Here is a 21,075-nt window from a genome sequence, read left to right on the forward strand (position 1 = left end):
TCCTTCTATGTGCACATCTCATAACTGAGGGTTTTGCATCCAGGAAGAAAGAGGTCATTGTCTCCCTCTACTCTTCCCTCATTAAGCCATTCATTGAGTACAATGCCTCACAAAGAGGATCCTAGGACTTAAACACTTGTCCTACATGGACAGACTCAAAAAACTCCAACTATTATCTGTCTCATATCACCTACTTAGAGGCAATCTCTGTTTGACTTACAAAGTCATGTCTGACCCAGCTCTGTTAGAAATGCTACATATAAAGAAATCCCAGTCCCTCCACACCACACGCTCCAGAGACCTCAACCTCATTACCACAATCAACAGAATGTACTGGAGGGACAGGTTCATAACCCAGAGACTGCCCATGCTATGGAATAGACTTCCCATACATGTCAAGCAGAGCACCTCGCTGACCCTCTTCAAGAGAAATCTTGAGGAGTGAATGGGAAATAGAAAATTCACCCTGGGGATAACTCCAGTGGCTCTACTAGACACAGGCACTGAGAACTAAGGTTGGGTGGCACAATGCCAGGATAATCCTATGGCTACGCTTGTAAAGGCCCCAGGGCAATTAGCCTAGTACACAGCTATGAAACTATGATATATAATCTGTATCTTCCATCCCATTTCCAGCACTATAAAAATACTATTAAATATTATTATCCTATTCCCTATAATGCAGTTTTAAACCAGCATAATGCATTACATGGTCTAGCAATTTCTGATTGTCATAAAAGTACAGAATACCTTAGCTAGTGCTTCATATTTCGTATATATGAATTCTTACAACACTGTTTACCTGTAATAACCTGTTTAGACTTCAATCACTTATCTCTGCCAACACAGATTATTTAAATGCACACCTACAAATCTTTTTACACTTGAAGAATACTCTTTTCAGAGGCATTTCTCTCCACAAATTTAAACTCCCCACTTTACAGTCTGCTGCTCAGATCATGTGATGTTGTATTACAATTACTTGAACACACAAGCTTGAGTCATCAGTGGCTTGTGCTGGGTTTGCATGAGACACATGTAAGTGAGTGGCTATTGCTTATATGTATCTCTTGAGTGTATACTTCATTCGCACAGCATCCTGGGAGAGAGATGGCCTTTACACTGCCTGTCAGTGATCGCTCTTTCTCCATGGTGCAGAAAGAGCACGAGAGTGAAAATAATAAGATAATGGGAGTGGGGACAACCCCTAACATGGGCGTACAAGCGAGCTTGAACTGTGCAAAAACAATTTTCTAAATATTGCATCAGATCAGCTTGTTAATGAACACAGGTACCCCTGACCTGAGGCTGTGAGTATTCTAACATATTCAATATATGAGCTAATTTTGCTGAACTTTTGTGATCAAAGTTTTTATGAGTTTAAGAGACATAATGGAACTTATACCGCCACAAAAACTACAAATTATAATTTTTTTTCAGGGTCAAAGCCTCCATGTCATCCACTTAAGATGCCTTATCTCATGCAACCCTCTGCTGCAATATATCAACCTGATAATTGCTACAGTTTGGGGAAAGGTACACTCTCCTATCACGGAGGCCTCCTATTTATGCTTGTAATACCACAGGGTGTTGATACAGCCATTGCTATATCACGTAAAGAAACTCTGCCATCAATCTGCCATTGTCAATGAGGAGAATTTCACTAACACTGGATTCAAGAAACAATCATACTACCTGTACCAGTTCTTTCTGTGTTACCATACTCATTGACTTATCAAAGACAGTGTTGTTCTACTGCATAAGTACAATTTTATAATATATGTAGTAGACAACCTGGCACAACAATCTGCAGAAAAAGTGCATGGTCTTTCTGCAATATTCCCATGGTCCTTGGTCTGCGCGTGCTACACATATTACTGTAATCCTCTTAGAACCTTAGGGGAAGGGGGTGTCCATGAAGTACTGTCCTGATACACTTTTCTACATATGAACATTATGCATCATAGCAATATCCAGTATACCAAAACATTTAGAGTATACCTTAACTGGAAACACGTAGTAATTACAATTATGCACTGGGTATATAGCATAGTATAATTATGCACAGAGTATATAATATAGTACAATTATGCATGGGGTATATAAAGTAGTACAATTATGCATGGGGTATATGACATAGTACAATTATGCATAGGGTATATAACATATTAGCCAAGAAGGTGGCTTTCAGCAGTGGAATGCAACATAAATACCCTTTAACATGCAACTGAAATGAAGCAGAACTGAAACATTCTTGTGTATCAGCACCACGCTGCAATAAAAGGCAAGTAAAAATACATTGGACTGCAGTCTGCAATGCTGTTACAGGACTATACTCAATATGCAGCACGCTTAGCTGGTATATTGTTTAGGAAACAAATTATAAAAATATGAAAATTAGTTTAACAAAAAAATAATTCTTATGTAAGCAGTCTGGGGACACAGTAGTACAATTATGCATTGTGAATATAACAAGGTAACCATCTTATGAATGACAAAACTGGTTACTAAATGCATCACACCTGCAACCATACTATTCAATGAGCTACTGCATTCATTGTAATGTCCTTGGGGCCATCTCACTAATATACTTATATACTTTTCTAATAATATGCATTGCATGCCTTAGCAAATCCAATCTGCACTGAAATTACAGGGTAACATTTTGGCATGGACAGTTTAGCTAGACACATTTTGAGAGGCAATTTCAGTGTAGCAAGTAGGGTTAATTAAAACAACAAGGTGTTTGAGCTTGCCTTCTCATTGCCCATTTCAGATGGAATGGAGATTACTAGGCATATTATTAAGGAAAATTGGAAGGTGTTGCTTGGACATTCTGAATTGGGGAAAGTCCTGGGTAATGAACCTTTGTTCACTTATAAAAAGGTATGTAACATAAGAAGCATACTTGAAAATACTTCTAAGACATCACACAATGGGGTCAAAGACCCTGTTAGGACTTTTGCTTGTGGTCATTGCAGGCAATGAAGATACATAGCCAATTCAAGTTCTGTTGAGTTGAAACATTTCAAGAAAGTTATTTGGGCAAAGGACAGGTTTACATGTGATTCTGTGGGTATTGTTTATCTCACAGTATGTAATTCTTGTACCAGTTTTTATGTTGGCAAGACCATCAGGTTACTAAGTAGCAGGATTTATGAACATGTTTTGGCAGTGAGACACAAAGACAGGAATGATGCACTGGCACGACACGTTTTATTATGTAACAATTTTAAGAAATTTACATTCATTGTTTTAGACAAAGTAGTTTGTGGTCCTTTGGTGGGTAATTTTAAAGCCTTATTAGAATGTAGGGAAACTAAATGGCAGATAGCTTTATGAGCATACTACCCTCCAGGACTAAATGAAACTATTAACATCAAGTGTTTTCTTCAGTTACAAAGGCTTTGATGTAGTGAGCCAAGTTTTTCACAAAATGGGCTTTATTTGATGAAACACTGTGTAGTAGTTTGTTATTGTTGACTATTATATACATACATTTTCATGTTTTTATACATATGTAATGTTGAAAAATTTGTAGTGTATTTTTAAATTTAAAATTTTCATGACATCACAGTGGCTATTTAAATAATATATTTGAAGCATTTTGTCACTGGATATTTTTTTGCACATGACAAGTATTTAAAGGGTGGTTTCAAGTTTTTGTATTTATTCTGATGAAGTTCATGGTGTTTTATTAAACAAATGAAAGCTTATAAGTTTTGTGGTCCAGTTCCTTCCTGGTCTTTGTTTTGCTGCTTTTACATTTTTGCTTTGTTCTTTGGAGTTGTTTAGCAGTTTTTGAACAACTTTATATGTAGTTACTGGCCCAGATTAGGGTTTGCATATAGTGGATTATAAAGAGCTAGCTGATAGAAAAAAACAGAACTAGGTAGGGTAGTAGAGTTGTGCCCTCAGGTCCGAAGATGAAGAGGGTAAAGTAAAGCTTAATCTTGTGAGAGAGCAGGAAGCTGATGGAGTTCCCTTAATCCTTAGCCTTTCTAATAAGGAGACATGGTTTGCTCAGCAGACTCAAAGGTCTTGTCTGGGTACATGAAAGTAACTTGTTACAAATCTCAAGTCCAATTTCAAGGATAGTAGAAATAATGACCCTGAGCTGATAGGGGCTGGAGACACATGAAGTGATAATTGTTTTGAATCATAGCAAAAAAAAAAAAAAAAAAAAAAAATGAAAGGAGAACAAAGGTCCCAGTAATGGAAAGGAAATGTAAAAAAATGGTGGCACATTTCTGCAGACAGGAAATGTGTATTACTTCCTTTGTATCAGGAGAAACAGAGAAGCAACATTGTTGGGGACAGGACATTTAAGGGTGACTGCTTAGCAGTAGAGTCATGCAATGTCGCAGTGAATAGCATTCTTGCCTCACAGCAAGAGGTTCTCCTATTCATTTGTGGGGTGTCTTTTGTGTGGAGTTTACGTCCCCCTATGTTTGTATGGGTTTTCTGCTTTCCTCCCACACCTGAAAGACATGAGGAAGGTGGATTGGCAACTCTAAATTGTCCCTAGGTGTCCATGGAATATTATTTATTTATTTATTTATTTATTTATTTCAGTGTGATGACCGAGGAGGTCCACTGGGCCCAGGGAGCCCATTTTCAGTGGAGGCCCGGGGAGAAAAGCTCCGCATTACATAGTGATTATACACTGTTATTCACATAAAAATCAAATTAAGTGAAGTGAAAATATATATGCAGTTATACCCAGTTGTTCACATAAAAATCCAAATTAAATGAAGACAAGTATAATTAAATAAAATTGTGTTACACAGTGTGTTCACAGTTACAGTCAAAGTAAAGAGAAATACAAATCAAAGATGATTAAGAGTCAGAGAACCTCATACGTTATATGGTTTCAAAGTGTCAAGTATTTATGAAGGTATGATATAGAGTAGGAATGGGATTTATTGAAGAAGTTGAGGATACAGAAAGTAATTTTAAGCTAAAGTACATGAATAAGTCACTGCAGATTATATTTTAGCTAAAGAAGTTAGCTGAGGAATGGGAGTATGTTCACAGGTTATAAGGTATTTGAAGTGTATGGAGGAAAAGGCAACTGGAAAAGAGGGGGAAAGCAAAGTGAAAGGGAGCAGAGGTGGTAGGGGTAGAAGAGGGTTGTACAGGTACTGTTATGTCAGGTTAGGTTTAGGCTCAGAGGTAGAGAAAGGTTAATGGGGAGAGTGAGGCATGAGGCTATGTGGGGAGAGAGCAGTTGCATTTTCATTTGGAAGAAAGGTAGGAGTGTAGAAGAGTTTTAAAGGTGTCAAAGCTTTCACAAGTCCTTAGGGAGGATGGCAAGGAATTCCATTTTTTAGCTAAAGAAAAGGATAGCAGATACTACCCAGCAGGACAAATGGGTTTACGGCAAGTGATTAGGTTTTGGTGGGATGATCTTAGAGATCTTGGAGGGGAGTATGGTTGGGGGATTGGACAGGGCCTGGCACTTAGTAGGTTGGAAAATTAGTTTATGGGCTGTAGTAATTTGGAGATAATCTAGATGGTTGGGGAGTTCAAGCCAGTTTAACAAATGTAGGGCAGTACAGTGATGGGAGGAGAATTTGGCTTTGGCGGCAAATTTAGAAATTTTATTATAGCAGATTTCCAGTTTGGAGTAGAAAGATGCAGATAGGTTAGATAGGAGAGGAGCACCATATAAAAGTGAGGGAAGCAGATAGGTAGTGGCAAGGGTTTGTCTGGTGGGAGGGGAAAGGAAGTGGATGTTTCTGTATAGCAGATCAAGTTTAATATGAGTTTTCTTAATGTTTTGCTGGATGTGGGTGTCAAATTTTAGGTGTTCATCAATTGTTACCCCAAGAGGTTTAGTGAAGTGAGACACCTCTAAGGCAGTGTTGTTGTGGCTTACAATTTGGAAAGAATGTTTATCAAGAGGGGAGACTTTTGATGGGAGAATAACAGGATTTTGGATTTGTTGGCATTTAGTGAGAAGTGGTTTTGGAGCATCCATTGTTCAGTGGAGGAGAAGGCAGTCTGGGTTATTATTTGTAGCTGAGGGAGGGTTGGGGCGCAGCAGATTAAAGTGGAATAGTCAGCATATTGTACAATTTTGGTATTGGGTATGGCTTTGTGGAAGTCATTAATGAAGATGTTGAACAGAAGTGGACCAAGTATAGATCCCTGAGGTTCCCCAGTGGGGGTTGGAAGGAAGGAGGAGGTGCCCTTCCCCTATTTCATGCCTTGAGACATACCAGAGATGTAGATTGAGAACCAAGATAAAGAATTATTGGAGAGATGGAGGCTAGAGAGGTGGTTTAAGAGGTGAGTGTGGGAAATGGTATCAAATGCTTTGGACAGTTCTTGTAGAACTGTAGAGACAATATTACCAGAGTCACAGGCTAGATTTACTGTGTCTAAGAATGAGAGCAGGGCAGTGGTAGTACTATGGCCAGGTGGGAATCCGTGTTGGGTTGGAGTAATTAGTTGATGTCAGGCTAGGTATGGCATAAGCTGTAGGTGGATACATTTCTCTAGGATTTTAGAGATAGGGGACAGGATAACTATAGGGCGGAAATTAGAGATGCTGTTGTTTTTGCCTCCCTTATGGAGTGGTAGGCTAAAGGCAGCACGCCATAGTTTGGGCACATAACATTCCTGTATGGATCTGTTGGTTAAGATGCTGACAGGAAGAGCAATACTTTCTGTGGCTATTTTTAGGAATTAAGATGGAATATTGTCAGGGGCATTGGTGCAAGGTTTTAATTTACAGAGTAATCTTGTTATGAGGGAGGTAGAGATGGGTGTAATGCATGATACAGAAGAAAAGCATGTCAATGTACTTATGTTCCCTTCTTATTTAGTAAACTCTCTATATGACATCAGCTGTTCATGGGGGTCACTGTAGGAGTCAGACATAACTCAACAGCATTTTAATGAATGATGCTGTTCAAGCAAACTACCTGTAATTTATAATTTCTTGTGGCAAATATTTTGCTTTTTATTGAATGCCTTGTGACATGGATCATGCCTAAAGTGTACTTACCTGGTTAACAAATTTGTAAATCAATAAATAAACATGTAAATAAAATTTAATAGTGACATATATGGTATAATCTTGTGGTGTTATGGATATCATTAGATTATATAAAACAAACTCTCATCATCACTGTCTTTCCTGCTAGAAGTCTTATTTCTAAGGTCAGTCTTATGACATTAAGGTATTAGAGACACAGACAAACACTCTTAAAGTGGTCATTGTAACTGGTCAGGACTGGTGAAGGCAGGTGAGACATACTGAACACCCATAAGCAGTAGTCCCGAAGGTATCCATTTCTGTAGTTTTAACTACCCAATATGCATCTGAAAGAAGTCAAACAACTATAAGTGTAGGTATGGCAGTTATTTAAGTGGATTAAGACTATGAGTTATTAATAAGCTGCTTCCTGTAGTCCAAGGCTAAATGCCCACAGTCTCCATTTACTTACTGAGGAAGTCAGTTTGTCACACTGTGCTGGGTCTGACAAAGATCCATGAGTATCAGTGACACTACATTAGTTAAATACAAAATAAAAAAATCAAACTGTTACAAAAGCTGCATCTCTGCTAAAAATATATATGTATGCCGATACCTGCATGTGCACACTATGGGAATATACCTTGAAAAGAAAGGTTGATTAAGAAAAAAATGTCACCTCACTTGCTCTATGTTTGAGGCAGGCACCTCAAATTATTAATTTAGACACTATGGCAGTAACCTTTTATGTTTCTGAGACTTCTCATTGTTAGCAACACTTTTGGGAAGGCCATCAAAAAGGAATGAGGTAAAGAGAAACAAAATAAACACATGAAAAGCTCAAAATATAATTGATTACATGGGTCAGTACTGCTGGAATGGGTATTCATGAGGGAGTGTGCATATTTTGTAGAAAGCCATCTGAAATTCTAGAATTTCAACTACATCCACCCTTGTCAAAAAGGACAATTTTACAATTCTGACACAGTCAGTGGAATCAAAACTTCTATTTTTCACACCAGTATTTTTCTGCTTTAACTTAGCTTAATTTCTGAAAGTAGCCTTCTTTCAATTTTCCTTTGTATCGACATTACAGAAAACATCAATAATTTCTGAAAGTAGCCATCTTTCAATTTTCCTTTGTATCTATATTACAGAAAACGTAAATAATTTCTGAAAGTAGACATCTTTCACTTTTCCTTTCTATCTACATTACAGGAAACGTAAATAATTTCTGAAAGTAGCCATCTTTCAATTTTCCTTTGTAGCTACATTACAGAAAATGTAAATGAGTGACCGTAAAATCCAAAAGTCCAGTAATCAGCATAATGATCACCACAGGAGGTCCTAGAAAGCCGAAGTTGAAAAATGAGCTCCTCTTTTATTACCTACCACAGATCCGAGCCCCTGCTTATGTCTAATGATCCAGGGTCCATATAAATGCAATACAATGGTTGCCATTTCTGCAATGGATCCCACAGAACCTCATCAGAACATATTACCTTTTCTGATGCCATTCATAACACCAGAACTCCTAGTTCTTTCAAGCTACGTTTATTTTCCCAATACAGAAAACAAAATGAATAAATAAAATAAAAATAAAAAAGTGAGAGAAAACTTCATACCTGTTTCATGGGCAGCAATTGGTGGATATTTCTTTTCAATGCTTTCTTCCATTTCAGAAGGAATAACGTAATTTCAACACTCCAGAGGAAAAGAAGCAAAAGTCATGCACCAGTGTGTTATGCAGACTAAGTTACCTGATTGCTGGAGGGAATTTTTTTTTTCTACCAGGCTTAAAAGGCGGTATAACTATCTATTGAAGGAAATATCATATTTATACTTAAAGAAATCACTCTGTACACAAATGGCAAAGACTGCAATTAGCCCTTCTGGCCAAAGTTCAATCCAGGAACATTGCTTGATGGTACTCTATGGTCACTTGTATTTATTTAGCAGGAGTAGCAGTATTGTGTTCGTCTTTGCTATGGTGGTATTTATTCCTTCATAGAAACCTTACAGGTACATGAATGTGTATCTGAATGCAACTTTTCCATAGCATTATGGGTCTGTAGATCAGATGTGGTTTGTAACTTTACCTGAAATTCCTTATCTCCCATGAGCTGACACACAAATGCAGTGTCCATGGCAACAGGCAGGTTACTACAGAGAAACTGAATCTTGATCAGTCTTTACATAGAATTCCCATGTGAGCCCAGCTCTTACAAAACAGATAGATCCTATTTATTGTGTGTAAGCTAAGAAGAGTCACTGATGTTGCAGGATGCTTTCCAGCTGAGAGAAATTCAAACCCAGACAGCAGATGTATATTCGTCTGCTTTGCATTCCTCCTAAAAGATCGTTCCTTAGAGGTGATGTGACCTGTTCTACTCTCTTCACTTACACCATAAAATCAGACAGATGATATAAATAAGTTGCATGCTTTAAATGTAATCATTTTATTGCACATTAAATTTTTTTAAATAACAGTAGTCCCTGTATGATTGTACTGTATATTATCCCTCAACAGGACAAAACTTGCTTTTATATCATTATTTGTGAAAACTTAGACACACAGAAAACTATTGATAGAAATAAGTGAGATCACGATGCCTGGGTTAATGTTTTCTGTTTCCAGAAGAACCTGCTGCAACCCTCTCCATTATTATGTGTATATTTCTTAGGAAACTAAAAAACAATAGAGTTCAAAACTCCACAGAAAAAAGAAAGACTATGAACAAAAATCATGTATAGACAATACAGTGCAAACTCATTTGCATAGTTTCAGTGGAAGCACATAGGGTTGTATGATGTATAAGCTTCCAAAGTGTCTGCAAACCCAGTGGTGCAGTAACCTGCTGTCTCCCTACTCTTAATTTACTACTCAAACTGATGTTGAAGTCTGAATGTAATAGATAGGGCTAGAGGTAGACCTCCATAGCATCTGCTGCTTTGTCGTTAAAGTTTTGACCAGTTGTGAAGTTGATAATCTCTGTTGTTGGTGCTTTTTTCTGGAAGAACTGGGTATGGGGGATTAGCTTTACACAACTGTTGTACATCTGTTTCTAGCAGAGTAATGTAGGAAAATTTACCTTTCCAGTTTGTGCATAGTCAGAGTCTTCATGGATTTAATGTTTTGAACTCTATTTCTAAAACTTAGGAGGGATAAACTGAAGATTTAGTCTAGTAACAACATTCTCAAGACAGAGACAGCCAAGGCAAAATATGTTTTTAAGATAGGTCTATTTTTCCCTACATGGGATTTACAGTTTACTTCTGAATGAGAACTATGTGAAGTTTTGGATACCTCATCAGTATAGCAATACAGACATTTTTTGTGCAATTTTAAACAAAGGAGATACAGGGGAATATGACTTTTTTAAATTTTCTTCAAGGGAATCAATGATGTGCAACTAAGTACAATATTAAAAAAATGGTAGGAGCTTGGAACTACAAGACTCATAAATGGGAGTCCAGAAATAGCAAGATGGAATGTATGAAAACAAGAGTTATAATATACTAAACTCATGACCACTGTGTCTTGGATTATGCCCCTTTATCTATGGTACAGCAATCCTGGAGTTTGTGTGTGTGTGTATGTTTATATCTATATATCTGTATCTGATCAAAGTTATAGTGGAGAAGGATTTATGCTCTTTCCCCACTGTTGTCAAACTTTGGAGTTGGTATATATAATTAGCAGGGGGCATGGGTGGTGATTCTCAGCTGGGCTGCCTTCTGTGCGGAGTCTGTATGTCCTCTCTGCATTTGCATGGGTTTCCTCTGGGTGCTCCAGTTTCCTCCCACATTCCAAAGACATGCAGTAGGTGGACTGGACACTCTAATTTGGCCCTTGGTGTGAGTGTGGGCATGCAAATGTGTGTGGTGGATTCTCTGAGGAGAGTTGGGCCATGGGCTAGCAACCTGACCCCGTAAAACCCATAATTGCGACAGAAACAATGAGCACTGAAAGGTGCTTGTTGCCCAATGTACCAAATGGTGCGTAAACAGGAAAGAGGGAGAGAGAGACATGGGTGGTGCAGGTGGGTTGCTCCCATGCAAAAAATGTTGACATCATCTGGCTCAATATTCTCTGATTTTACAATGGTTTTTATATAGTTAGATTTTATCACATTTTTCAGGGACATTAGATGGCCTCTTGAGCCCTTACTTCCTACTTAAGTCTATGATCTTGTGCTGCTTTTTACACCCTTTGATGCCCTCATCTTGGCAGCACAACAGGTTGCAATGTGCAAGTGTGGTACAATCAATAACTACAGAAGAGCCTATTGCAGGTGTTGCATATGACAAATTGAGTGCTTAAGCATCCATTATAAGAAATATTTGACTTTCAGAAATCATATTGGGTGGTGCCCAATAATCAGATCAAGCCCACTTTTCTCACTTGAATAATTCAGATAATCACTCGGCTGTATAAAATTTTACCCTAGGAGGAAAAAGTGAATGCCATATTTTGACAGCAATCACTTCTTCACTTCTATAGGAGTACCTAACTATAGATAAGCCTAGAGAAATTGTGGCAGTGGGGGCATGTGTATGCTACTTTGCATGTGTGTGTGTGTGTGTGTGTGTGTGTGTGTGTGTGTGTGTGTGTGTGTGTGTGTGTGTGTGTGTGTGTGTGTGTGTTTGAGTGTGTGTGTGTGTGTGTGTGTGTGTGTGTGTGTGTGTGTGTGTGTGTGTGTGTGTGTGTGTGTGTGTGTGTGTGTGTGTGTGTCACACTACAGGAGTTAGGTAGGCTAATTTGTGGATGACTGGGTATATACATATGCATGTGTGTATGCACATGAATGTCTGGTGTGTGCAGGTTTACTATCATTTGATTGAACTGTACTTGACTGAAAATCAAACATTTGAAAGAATATGACTGAAAACCCAAGTGACTGAAGCCCATTTCATTGAAAGCCCAGTTGACTGAAACCCGTTTCACTTTATCACAAACCATTAAAATTATTCAACATAAGAAAATACAACATACAATAGTGTTTTGTAGGGGGTTATTCCCCCTGCACCTCCCATGTGGGGGCTGTATCCCCACACCCTCCTTAATTATATATACTAACTCTATGGTTGCATAAATATTTGGAAAAATAAAAATAAAAAGCACCAAATACCAAGGTTGTATATCAACACTGATTTACTGTGTATGGTGTTTTTTTCTTCTCTAGAGTGACTGTGCTGCTATGGAGTTAGTATGTATAATTAAGGTGATGTGGGGGTGAAGGGGGGCTTGCCCCCTGCAAAAAACAATGTTTTATGCTGTATTTGCTTATGCTGAATATTTTCAGTGATTTGCGATTTAGTGAAATGGGTTTTAGTCAAATGGGTTTTCATTCTATTATTTTTCACCCAAATTATTTCATATATTTTGATTTTCAGTCAAGTAAGGTTCAAAAAATGTTAATAAACCATGTGTGTGTATCTGTGTACAATGGGATGCCTTTGCTATATTGGAATCTAGGTCAGGTTTTCACAATCATTATATATTTAACTTTTAAAGTTACAAAAAAATAAACATAAACCCAATGAAAGGAATAATAGCATAATGGTTGGGGACCCCACCTCAAAGACAGAAGGTGAAGGGTTTGACTCCCACCAAGGCAACCAGTCAAGCCCATATAGTCTACAAGGGCTCCAAACCTGGCAATCTATATATGTACATTATAAATAATGTCATTGTTTATACATATTTTATAAAACCTTGTCTCAGATAAAAAAAAAATCATACCATGAAGGAAATTTAAATTTATATATATATATATATATATATATATATATATATATATATATATATATATATATATATATATATATATATATATATATATATATATATATATATATATATATATATATATATATATATATATATATATATATATATATATATATATATATATACATATTATTCAGCACCTTTCCAGCTCCTTTAGCTTTAGGATATACCCAATAGATATATTTTCATTAAACCTCAGCCAAGATCCTACTTCTAGACGTAATTGCCACATCAATTCTTTCTTTTCTAACACTAGTGACCATGGTTCCCCTCTTTCATTTCTTATCAGTCTATCTTCCCTTGTCACCATTCTCATCGCATATACCAATTGCCCTTTCACTACTCCTCTTTTCTAGTGGTAAGGATGTGCGCTATCAAAGTGTAAAAAACTGTTAGAAAATGTCTCCTACCGATGTATTTTTGCAATATATTGCTTGTTTTCATAGTCCTTTCCTATTAATACATCCAAATAAACTATTCTATCTCTATTTATTTCATGAGAAAAGGTCAAGAACTCTGTTGTATTATTGATATATTCCAGAAAATCATATAATTCCACTAGAGTCTCTATCCATAAAATACATACATCATCTAGGAAGTGTGTATAGAATCTTATACTTTGAAAATGATGGGAAGGTTCTAGATAATCTTTTTCCCATTATGCCATCACCATGTCTGCCACTGCACCATCACATGGGGACCCCATGGCTACTCCTTTTTTCTGAAGATAATACTTTCTCCCAACAATTAAATAATTATTTTTCAAAACTATTTCTAATAATTCTTCTACTAAATTTATCTCATCTTGTGGCGCTCCTTTCTATAATAAAAATTTATAAAACCATTCTATCTCTAAATGCTGGGGTATTACACTGTATAAATCTTTAACATCTATAGTAGCCAACAAATCCTGTGGCTCAAAAAACACTCCTTGGATCTTCATCCTCTTTCATATACCCTTTCAGCTTAGAGTCCAGAAATTTAGCTATTGCATATGTAATTGATCTCCTACCATAGACTATTGGCTGTAGTGGAGGATTTTTGAGTGACATGAATTTTAGGTATGACAAACATTATTGGTGTTACTGAAAGGGTTACACGAAGGTAGTTAAAAATCTCAGTGCTCACACATTGTTCTATAAATAAATCATTCAATTGCATATTTATTATAAGGTATGCCCCATTAACCTCATTTAATGATGCTGATTCATAGGTATCATTCATCAAAATGCTCTCCATTCTTTTCATATAACCATCACTGTCCGTTATCACTACCCCACCCCCTTATTCCGCTTTCATTACACATACCAGACTTCTTGTTAGAAAATTCATTACCTGTCTCTCATCATCACCCCAGTTCACTAATCCATATGCCCACCTATTATTTTTATTGCTAGTCTTGTTGTGCCGAATATACTCCTGTTTTATATCTATTTGACAGATTCTCTCAAATGTTGCTAACAACAGGTACAATAGTGAATTGAATGAACTAGAAACATAATATTCCTTCATGGTATTACTATTATTTTCAAACATGATATTAAAATTGACTTTCCTTAAAAATAATTTTAAGTCCAAGTACAGATTAGCCAAGCTTGGACCCGTACTGGATACATAAGTCATACCTCTTGCTAAGGTGTTTGACACTCTTACATCCACATTCAGCATTGAATAATTATGTACCTGAAAATCTCTTTATTCATTATCACTTACAACCACACACCCCCCTGCCCCTCTAGATTGTCCATCCAGTTCATTTATATTATGTATAGTCCTCATTTCCTCCATGCTCAATATCCCCATCTCTTCTGGTACATGGTTGTGGGCCTGGTCCCATATGATTACCTGTTCTGGTACGGCCTCTGGGGAATCTGAAAATTTTGGTGCTGCTCATTAGGCAAATGTCCCGTTTGGTTCATATTTAATTATCTATTATGTATTCTCTCTGAATGCCTTGGTAGGGGGCGGTAGTTAGGATGTTCAGACTGTTGTGCTGGCAAAGGGGGGAATTTCTCCCTCTCATCGTCAACTCAAATGACTGTCATTATTCAGTGATTTGCCAGAAAAACACTATTTTATGAGGAACAGACTAAAAATATGAGGCAAACATCTGCACAATCTGTGAAAATCTGGACAATTAAGAGATATGCTGCCTAGAGTAGGGCAGAACCTTCTGGTAACATTATCATTTGTATTAGCAGGCATGCTGCATCATGTTAGGCAACACAACACAGTGGTTTGAAGTTCACAAACAGCTTGGAAGCGCAAGGTAGAAGACTCTATGCTGTCCAAATGAGAAATGAATATGGAAGCCAAAATACCACAGTGCGGTAGTCACAATGTATGAAAAAAGGCCAAAATGCCAAATGGGGATGTAGTTCAATAAAAATAGTGGGGAGGTAATGCAGATGGTGCAGAAAATCAAAAATTGCTTTGAATGACTGCAGATTTCAGGAAACAGGAATACAATATAATGGAAAGCAAAATCAGTAGTGTAAAATGGAGGAATGTTTGGGGGGACGTATGAGGTGGTACATCTAAGGTGGGTCTTTCTCAATGAAAGTTCAGGAGTAGGATTTTCAACAACTAATACACATTGAGATGTACCTTCTAGGGTAGGACTTCCGCTAAATAAATCATTTGGGTGTAGAAATTCAGCTTTCAAATGTTTGTGGATTTTTACAGGTACAAATGTTACACAGTGACATTTTCATGGAATTTTCTAATAAGATAATGTAAGGGTCTGTTCCAGATACTGCAACTCCTCAAAGAGCCTTACCTTTACATGTACCAATACAAAAAATGGAAAAACAGCCTAAAAAGAACAATGACTCAGTATGTTACAGAGATACTAAGGGGTGATCTCTGCTTAGCTTTCCATGATATGAATGACCAACACTCTTTGAATTTCTTCATTTAAATAGAACAACCTGTTGTAGATTCATAAATCTACACTATCACATCAACAACACCAGATGGCATGATAGATACCTAACCCAACATATCCCTCATTTCTAGAATAGGCTGTCCTTACTTGTCAAGCAGAATACTTCCCTAGCAACCTTTAAGAAACACTCTGGATGACTGGATGGATGACTGCAAATTTTCACCATGGATATGTAGAGAGAGTTTACTTACTGCTAGTGTCCTACCACTATTGCGTGATGTGGTTGAGCTTCTTAACGGGTTCTTTTGGCTGCATGCTTAGTAAGAACCTATGCACCTATTCTGCAGATGTGCCTGCTAAATGAGTATTTAAGAGTAAAGAAGGTAAAATTCTTACATTATAAAATGTGTTCTCTAGCCAACTAGAAATTCTTGCTGATCACTATGAATATGAAGGATGCTTACATTCAAAATCCCATGACAAAATCTCATGGGAAGTATCCGTGTTTCAGGACAGATTATACCAATTCAATATCAAAGCTCTAAAACTTGTCTTTTGAAGTTGCACAGACTGCTTCAGAATCTAAGATCTTCACAAAAGACTTGACTCCACTGTTTGATAATTTAATAATTCTATATTCTCTGTCTTAGACAACTGCCTTTGGACAGCACACACTCACAGTTAGCTCCTCATTCAGTTACATTATGTTTGTTATTGACCTTTTTAATTACCAGCAATAAAGTAAATGTCAACAAGATCTGTCACCATTCCAGACAGACTCTGTTGACATTCCCCCAAGGTTAATACTTGGTCCATTTCTATTTATCATTTTCAGAAATAAACTTCACATTACCAGCAAACTTGGCACTTGTGTACAATACATTGATGATTCAGTCCTACTGTACTCTGCCCCTTCTCTAAGTAGACTTCAAAAGCTCATCCAAGTCTCCTTCACTGATATTAAATCTTGGCATAAAAGCTCTCAATTACTCCTCGACCCCAATAAAGCCAAACCTATGGTCTTTGCCCCAAAACAATTCCTTAACCAGAATTATAGATTTCAAATCACTTCATACAACAACACAGTAATCAAAACAGTAATCCAAATCAAACTACTGGTAGTTGTAATTGATGACAACCTTAAGTTTAACCACTGAATACTATAAGTCATTAATGAAGTAATCACAACTTGTCTCCCTGTACAGGGCCAAACAGTATTTGACAGATGCTGCAAGGACCACTTTGGCATCAAACTATATTCTTCTGCAACCTATATTCTTCTGACATTACTATATGCTTCCTATATTCTAACAAGCATCTGCACTTCTTACAAATATAAATTGGTTTTGTATTAGTATAAAATAGCTAAATTCACAACCAGCCTTTGTCACAAAACATACCATTATTTGGCATTAAAACAACTAAACAGGTGCAACTCCCAACTTACTTACTTACAACAAATCACTGCTCACAATCTCTTGCATTCTCCTTAGAAATGCCCAGCATTAAAAATATTCTAAAACATCAACCATGGGTGTCAGAACCAACAAAGCTGGAGGCAAGTGAGATAAGGTGACCTTCCAAAAACAAATGTCCACCAAGTAGGAAATCCAAGTAAATCATAGTAAAATCTTTAATTCACCATATCAGACATTGGTAAGTGCTTTCACCCCAAAAAGGGCTTCCTCAGACACGACCGTGATGATAGTCCAGTAAGCAAAGATGGGGTTAGGGTACCCATCTATTATGCACAGGATATAGGTGCAATTAAAGACATTATTAGAATACATTGGCAAATACTTCTAGTGGATTCTGAGATCAAAGAAGTTATAAGTGAAACTCCCCGATTTGTATATAAACACAAATCTAATCTGAAGGAATTATTATGCCAATCCAGACATACACAGCATTCTACAGAACTAGTTGGTACATTTCCTTGCAACCAATGCAATTTTTGTAGTAGCATTGATTCCAATGGGTTATTTATACATCCCTCAAGTGGTACTAGTTATGAATTTAGAGTTCATGCAGACTGTCAGTCTGAACATGTGGTTTATTTGGCATCCTTAACATCCAACCCCCCCCCCCAGTAAGGAAACCTCCATAAAAAAAGTCTCCAAAGCCAACTTCATGCTACTCAAGTCAGAAGTGACAAACTTCATGACACCCATGCAGACGGGAACTGAAAGTTCAACTGCTGAATCCTACACTAAGGCACTGTATGAGCACATCCGCTCATGCATGAATCGTGCCATCCCAAATAGAACCAAGATGCTCTCATCCAAAAAAAGGAAGCCAATCTGGTGGTCCCCTGCCATAAACAAACTTTACAACAAAAGGAAGAAACTGTTGCAGAAAAGAGGAAAATCCCAGGATGCAAAAAACTTCCTTACCAGCCTCAGTAATAAACTGAGATCCCTCATAAAATCCTCCAAAGCTAGTTACAAAAATAAAATTGCCAAAGATTCCAAAGACAACCACAAGGCATTCTATAACTATGTCAAGAATCTAAATGGCAATGCTCAGATCTGCTCTGAGCTAAAACAGAATGGCATTAAATATACTGATCCCAAGGATATTGTCAATATCCTGGCAAATCGATTCAGTGCAAATTTCACCCCCCTCTCACCCCCTAAATGGCCCATCTCAATACCGGAAGATTGCCAAATTCCAGTAATAACGGCCACACAGGTAAATAACGCACTCTCCAAAGCTAAGAATACAGCATCCATGGGACCAGATGACATCCCGGGCTGTGTACTACATGAACTACAATATGAACTGGCACCTCACCTAAGTGTCATGTTTAATCATAGCCTCACCTCAGGTTTCGTGCCCACTGAGTGGCGCAGAGCTACAGTTATCCCACTCCACAAGGGGGGGATCCACCTTGGATCCTGGAAACTACTGTCCCATCAGTCTGACAAGCCTTATCTGCAAGGCCATGGAGCATATTATCATGAAACTTATAAACAAAGACATTGGCAACCTTCAAACACTAGACCCCACCCAGTTTGGGTTTGTGAAGGGCCGATCTTGTCTCCTGAACCTGATTGACTTCTTTGAATCAGTCTACAGAGCCATGGACAAGGGTAAGGTGGTCCACACAGCCTATCTAGACCTTGCCAAGGCCTTTGACACCGTCCCCCACTCTGGAATCATAGATAAACTTACTAAACTGGGCATTAATCCCTACATCACCCAATGGGTTGCTAAATGGCTTACTGATAGAACCCACACTGTAAAAGTAGCCAACTCCAAATCCAGCTCCAGACAAGTGACAAGTGGAGTACCTCAGGGTTCAGTCCTGGGACCGCTCTTGTTTGGCATCTACTTCTCTGAAGTACAGGCCAACACTAAGGGACTCTGGATAACAAAGTTCGCAGATGACTGCAAACTGGGAGCCATTATTGAATCCCCAAATGATGTGGATACTCTACAAAAGGGCCTTACAGAAACAGATGCTTGGTGCCAGTGCCATGGGCTCAGGCTCAATGCCAAGAAATGTATCGTTATCCCCTTTGGAAAAAAACATGTACCCATGAATTACCATATAGGTGGCAGTACACTAAACACTGAAAGTGTGATAAGAGACTTAGGGACACAGTTGGACAGTGGTCTCACCTTCGATAACCACATAGCCACAACAGTCAGGAAATCCTTCTATGTGGCACACCTCATCACTAAGGGCTTTTCATCCAGAAAAAAGGAGGTCATTGTCCCACTGTACTCATCCCTCATTAGGCCCATTATAGAATACAATGCCCCATTTGGTATGTACCTCTCAAGACATTTGCAACAACTGGAAAGGCCGCAGAAATACCTCACTAAAAGAATCACAGGCCTAAAGCAGATGCCCTACGCTGGCCGCCTTAAAAAACTCCAGCTATACTCTGTCGCATATCGTCTACTCAGAGGCGATCTCTGCTTAACATACAAGGCCATGTCAAACCCAGAGCTGTTGGACATGCTACACTTAAAGAAATCCCAATCCCTCAGAGCCACACGCTCCAGGGATCTAAACCTTGTCATCACAATAAACAAAACATGCTGGAGGGATAGGTTCCTCACCCAGAGACTCCCCAGACTCTGGAATAGATTGCCCATACATGTCAAGCAGAGTGCCTCTTTGGCCCTCTTCAAAAGGAACCTTGATGATTGGATGGGAGAAAGGCAATTCACCCCGGGGATCATGTCTGTCACCCTGCTAGACAAGGGTCCAGGGAAGTAAATAGTGTGGGAAGAAATAGCCAGGGAATTGTTATGGCTATGCTTGTATAGGCCCTAGAGCTGATAGCCTAGTACCAACCTATGAACCTATGTGATGCAGTCTATGTTGGGAAGATCTACAGGAAACTCAAGGATAGGATAAGGGAACATCTATATCAAATCAGAATTGGGTCTCTTGTCAATGACCTATCTAAGCATTATATCAGTACAGATTGAACTCATAATTTTTTATTTAAAGTGATAGAGAAAGTGACAGTTAATTCTAGGGGTGGAGATATCAGAAATAGGACAGAGATGCAGGAGGCCAAATGGATTTTAGGCTAAGGACTGATAGATACCCTGGTCTGAATGATAAAGTGTCATTGAAGCCCTTTATAAAGAACAGAGGGCTCAAGTAATTCATTGTATGGACCCTAAATGCATAAAGACTGATACCTTTGTTTGATTATGTATGCTATTAAGAGATTTCCTATGAACTACCAGCCACCTCCATTGATTGACATTGTTTTTATATGTTTTTATAGTTTTAATGTGATACATACATACACTCCTATATATATTTTATTCACATATATTTTAAATGCAGTTATAGTTATTCTATAGATGTATTATTTATAGTATATGATCATTATGAGTGTATGACTTTATATGTATAGGATTTTTATTAGCAGTGCAATTATTTTTAATGGGTGTTAATTGATTGATTATGATGGTTTGGCGACATTTCTCATATAAAATGTTTTACTGCACTATGAAGTTTATATGGTCTGAAGAAGCCCTTTTTGGGGTGAAAGCACTTACCAATGTCTGATATGGTGAATTAAAGATTTTACTATGATTTACTTGGATTTCCTACTTGGTGGACATTTGTTTTTGGAAGGTCACGTTATCTCACTTGCCTCCAGCTTTGTTCGTTCCAACACCAGTGGTTGATGTTTTATTGCATTTTCAGATCTAGGTGCTTAGGATTTCCCTATCTCTTCCCCCCTTGGCTGATCTGGTGTGACTCAGTTTGAACTCTACAGTTCCCTACAAAATGGAGTCTACAGGACTGCAAACAGTTTCTCTCAGCATTTAAGCAGATTGAACTCTACAGTTCCCTATAAAACGGAGTCTACAGGACTACAACCAGTTTCTCTCAGCATTTAAGCAGATTGAACTTTACAGCTACCTACAAAA

The 21,075-nt window shown here is 37.9% G+C and overlaps 1 protein-coding gene across 1 annotated transcript in view; it reads right to left on the minus strand.

The window, feature by feature from the left end:
• The window catches only part of ODF3L2 (outer dense fiber of sperm tails 3 like 2), a 97,950-nt gene extending 88,940 nt beyond the window's left edge, over positions 1 to 9,010 (minus strand). Inside the window, exon 1 of the mRNA XM_044053900.1 lies at positions 8,611 to 9,010. Within this exon, the coding sequence (XP_043909835.1) occupies positions 8,611 to 8,662 (52 nt within the window). The 5' untranslated portion in view covers positions 8,663 to 9,010. The remainder of the gene's footprint in view (positions 1 to 8,610) is intronic.
• Between the last annotated feature and the right edge of the window lie 12,065 nt (positions 9,011 to 21,075).

This window comes from Protopterus annectens, chromosome 13.part0 (genome assembly GCF_019279795.1).
Source record: "Protopterus annectens isolate FY-2018-M chromosome 13.part0, PAN1.0, whole genome shotgun sequence".
Taxonomy (NCBI): domain Eukaryota; kingdom Metazoa; phylum Chordata; order Ceratodontiformes; family Protopteridae; genus Protopterus; species Protopterus annectens.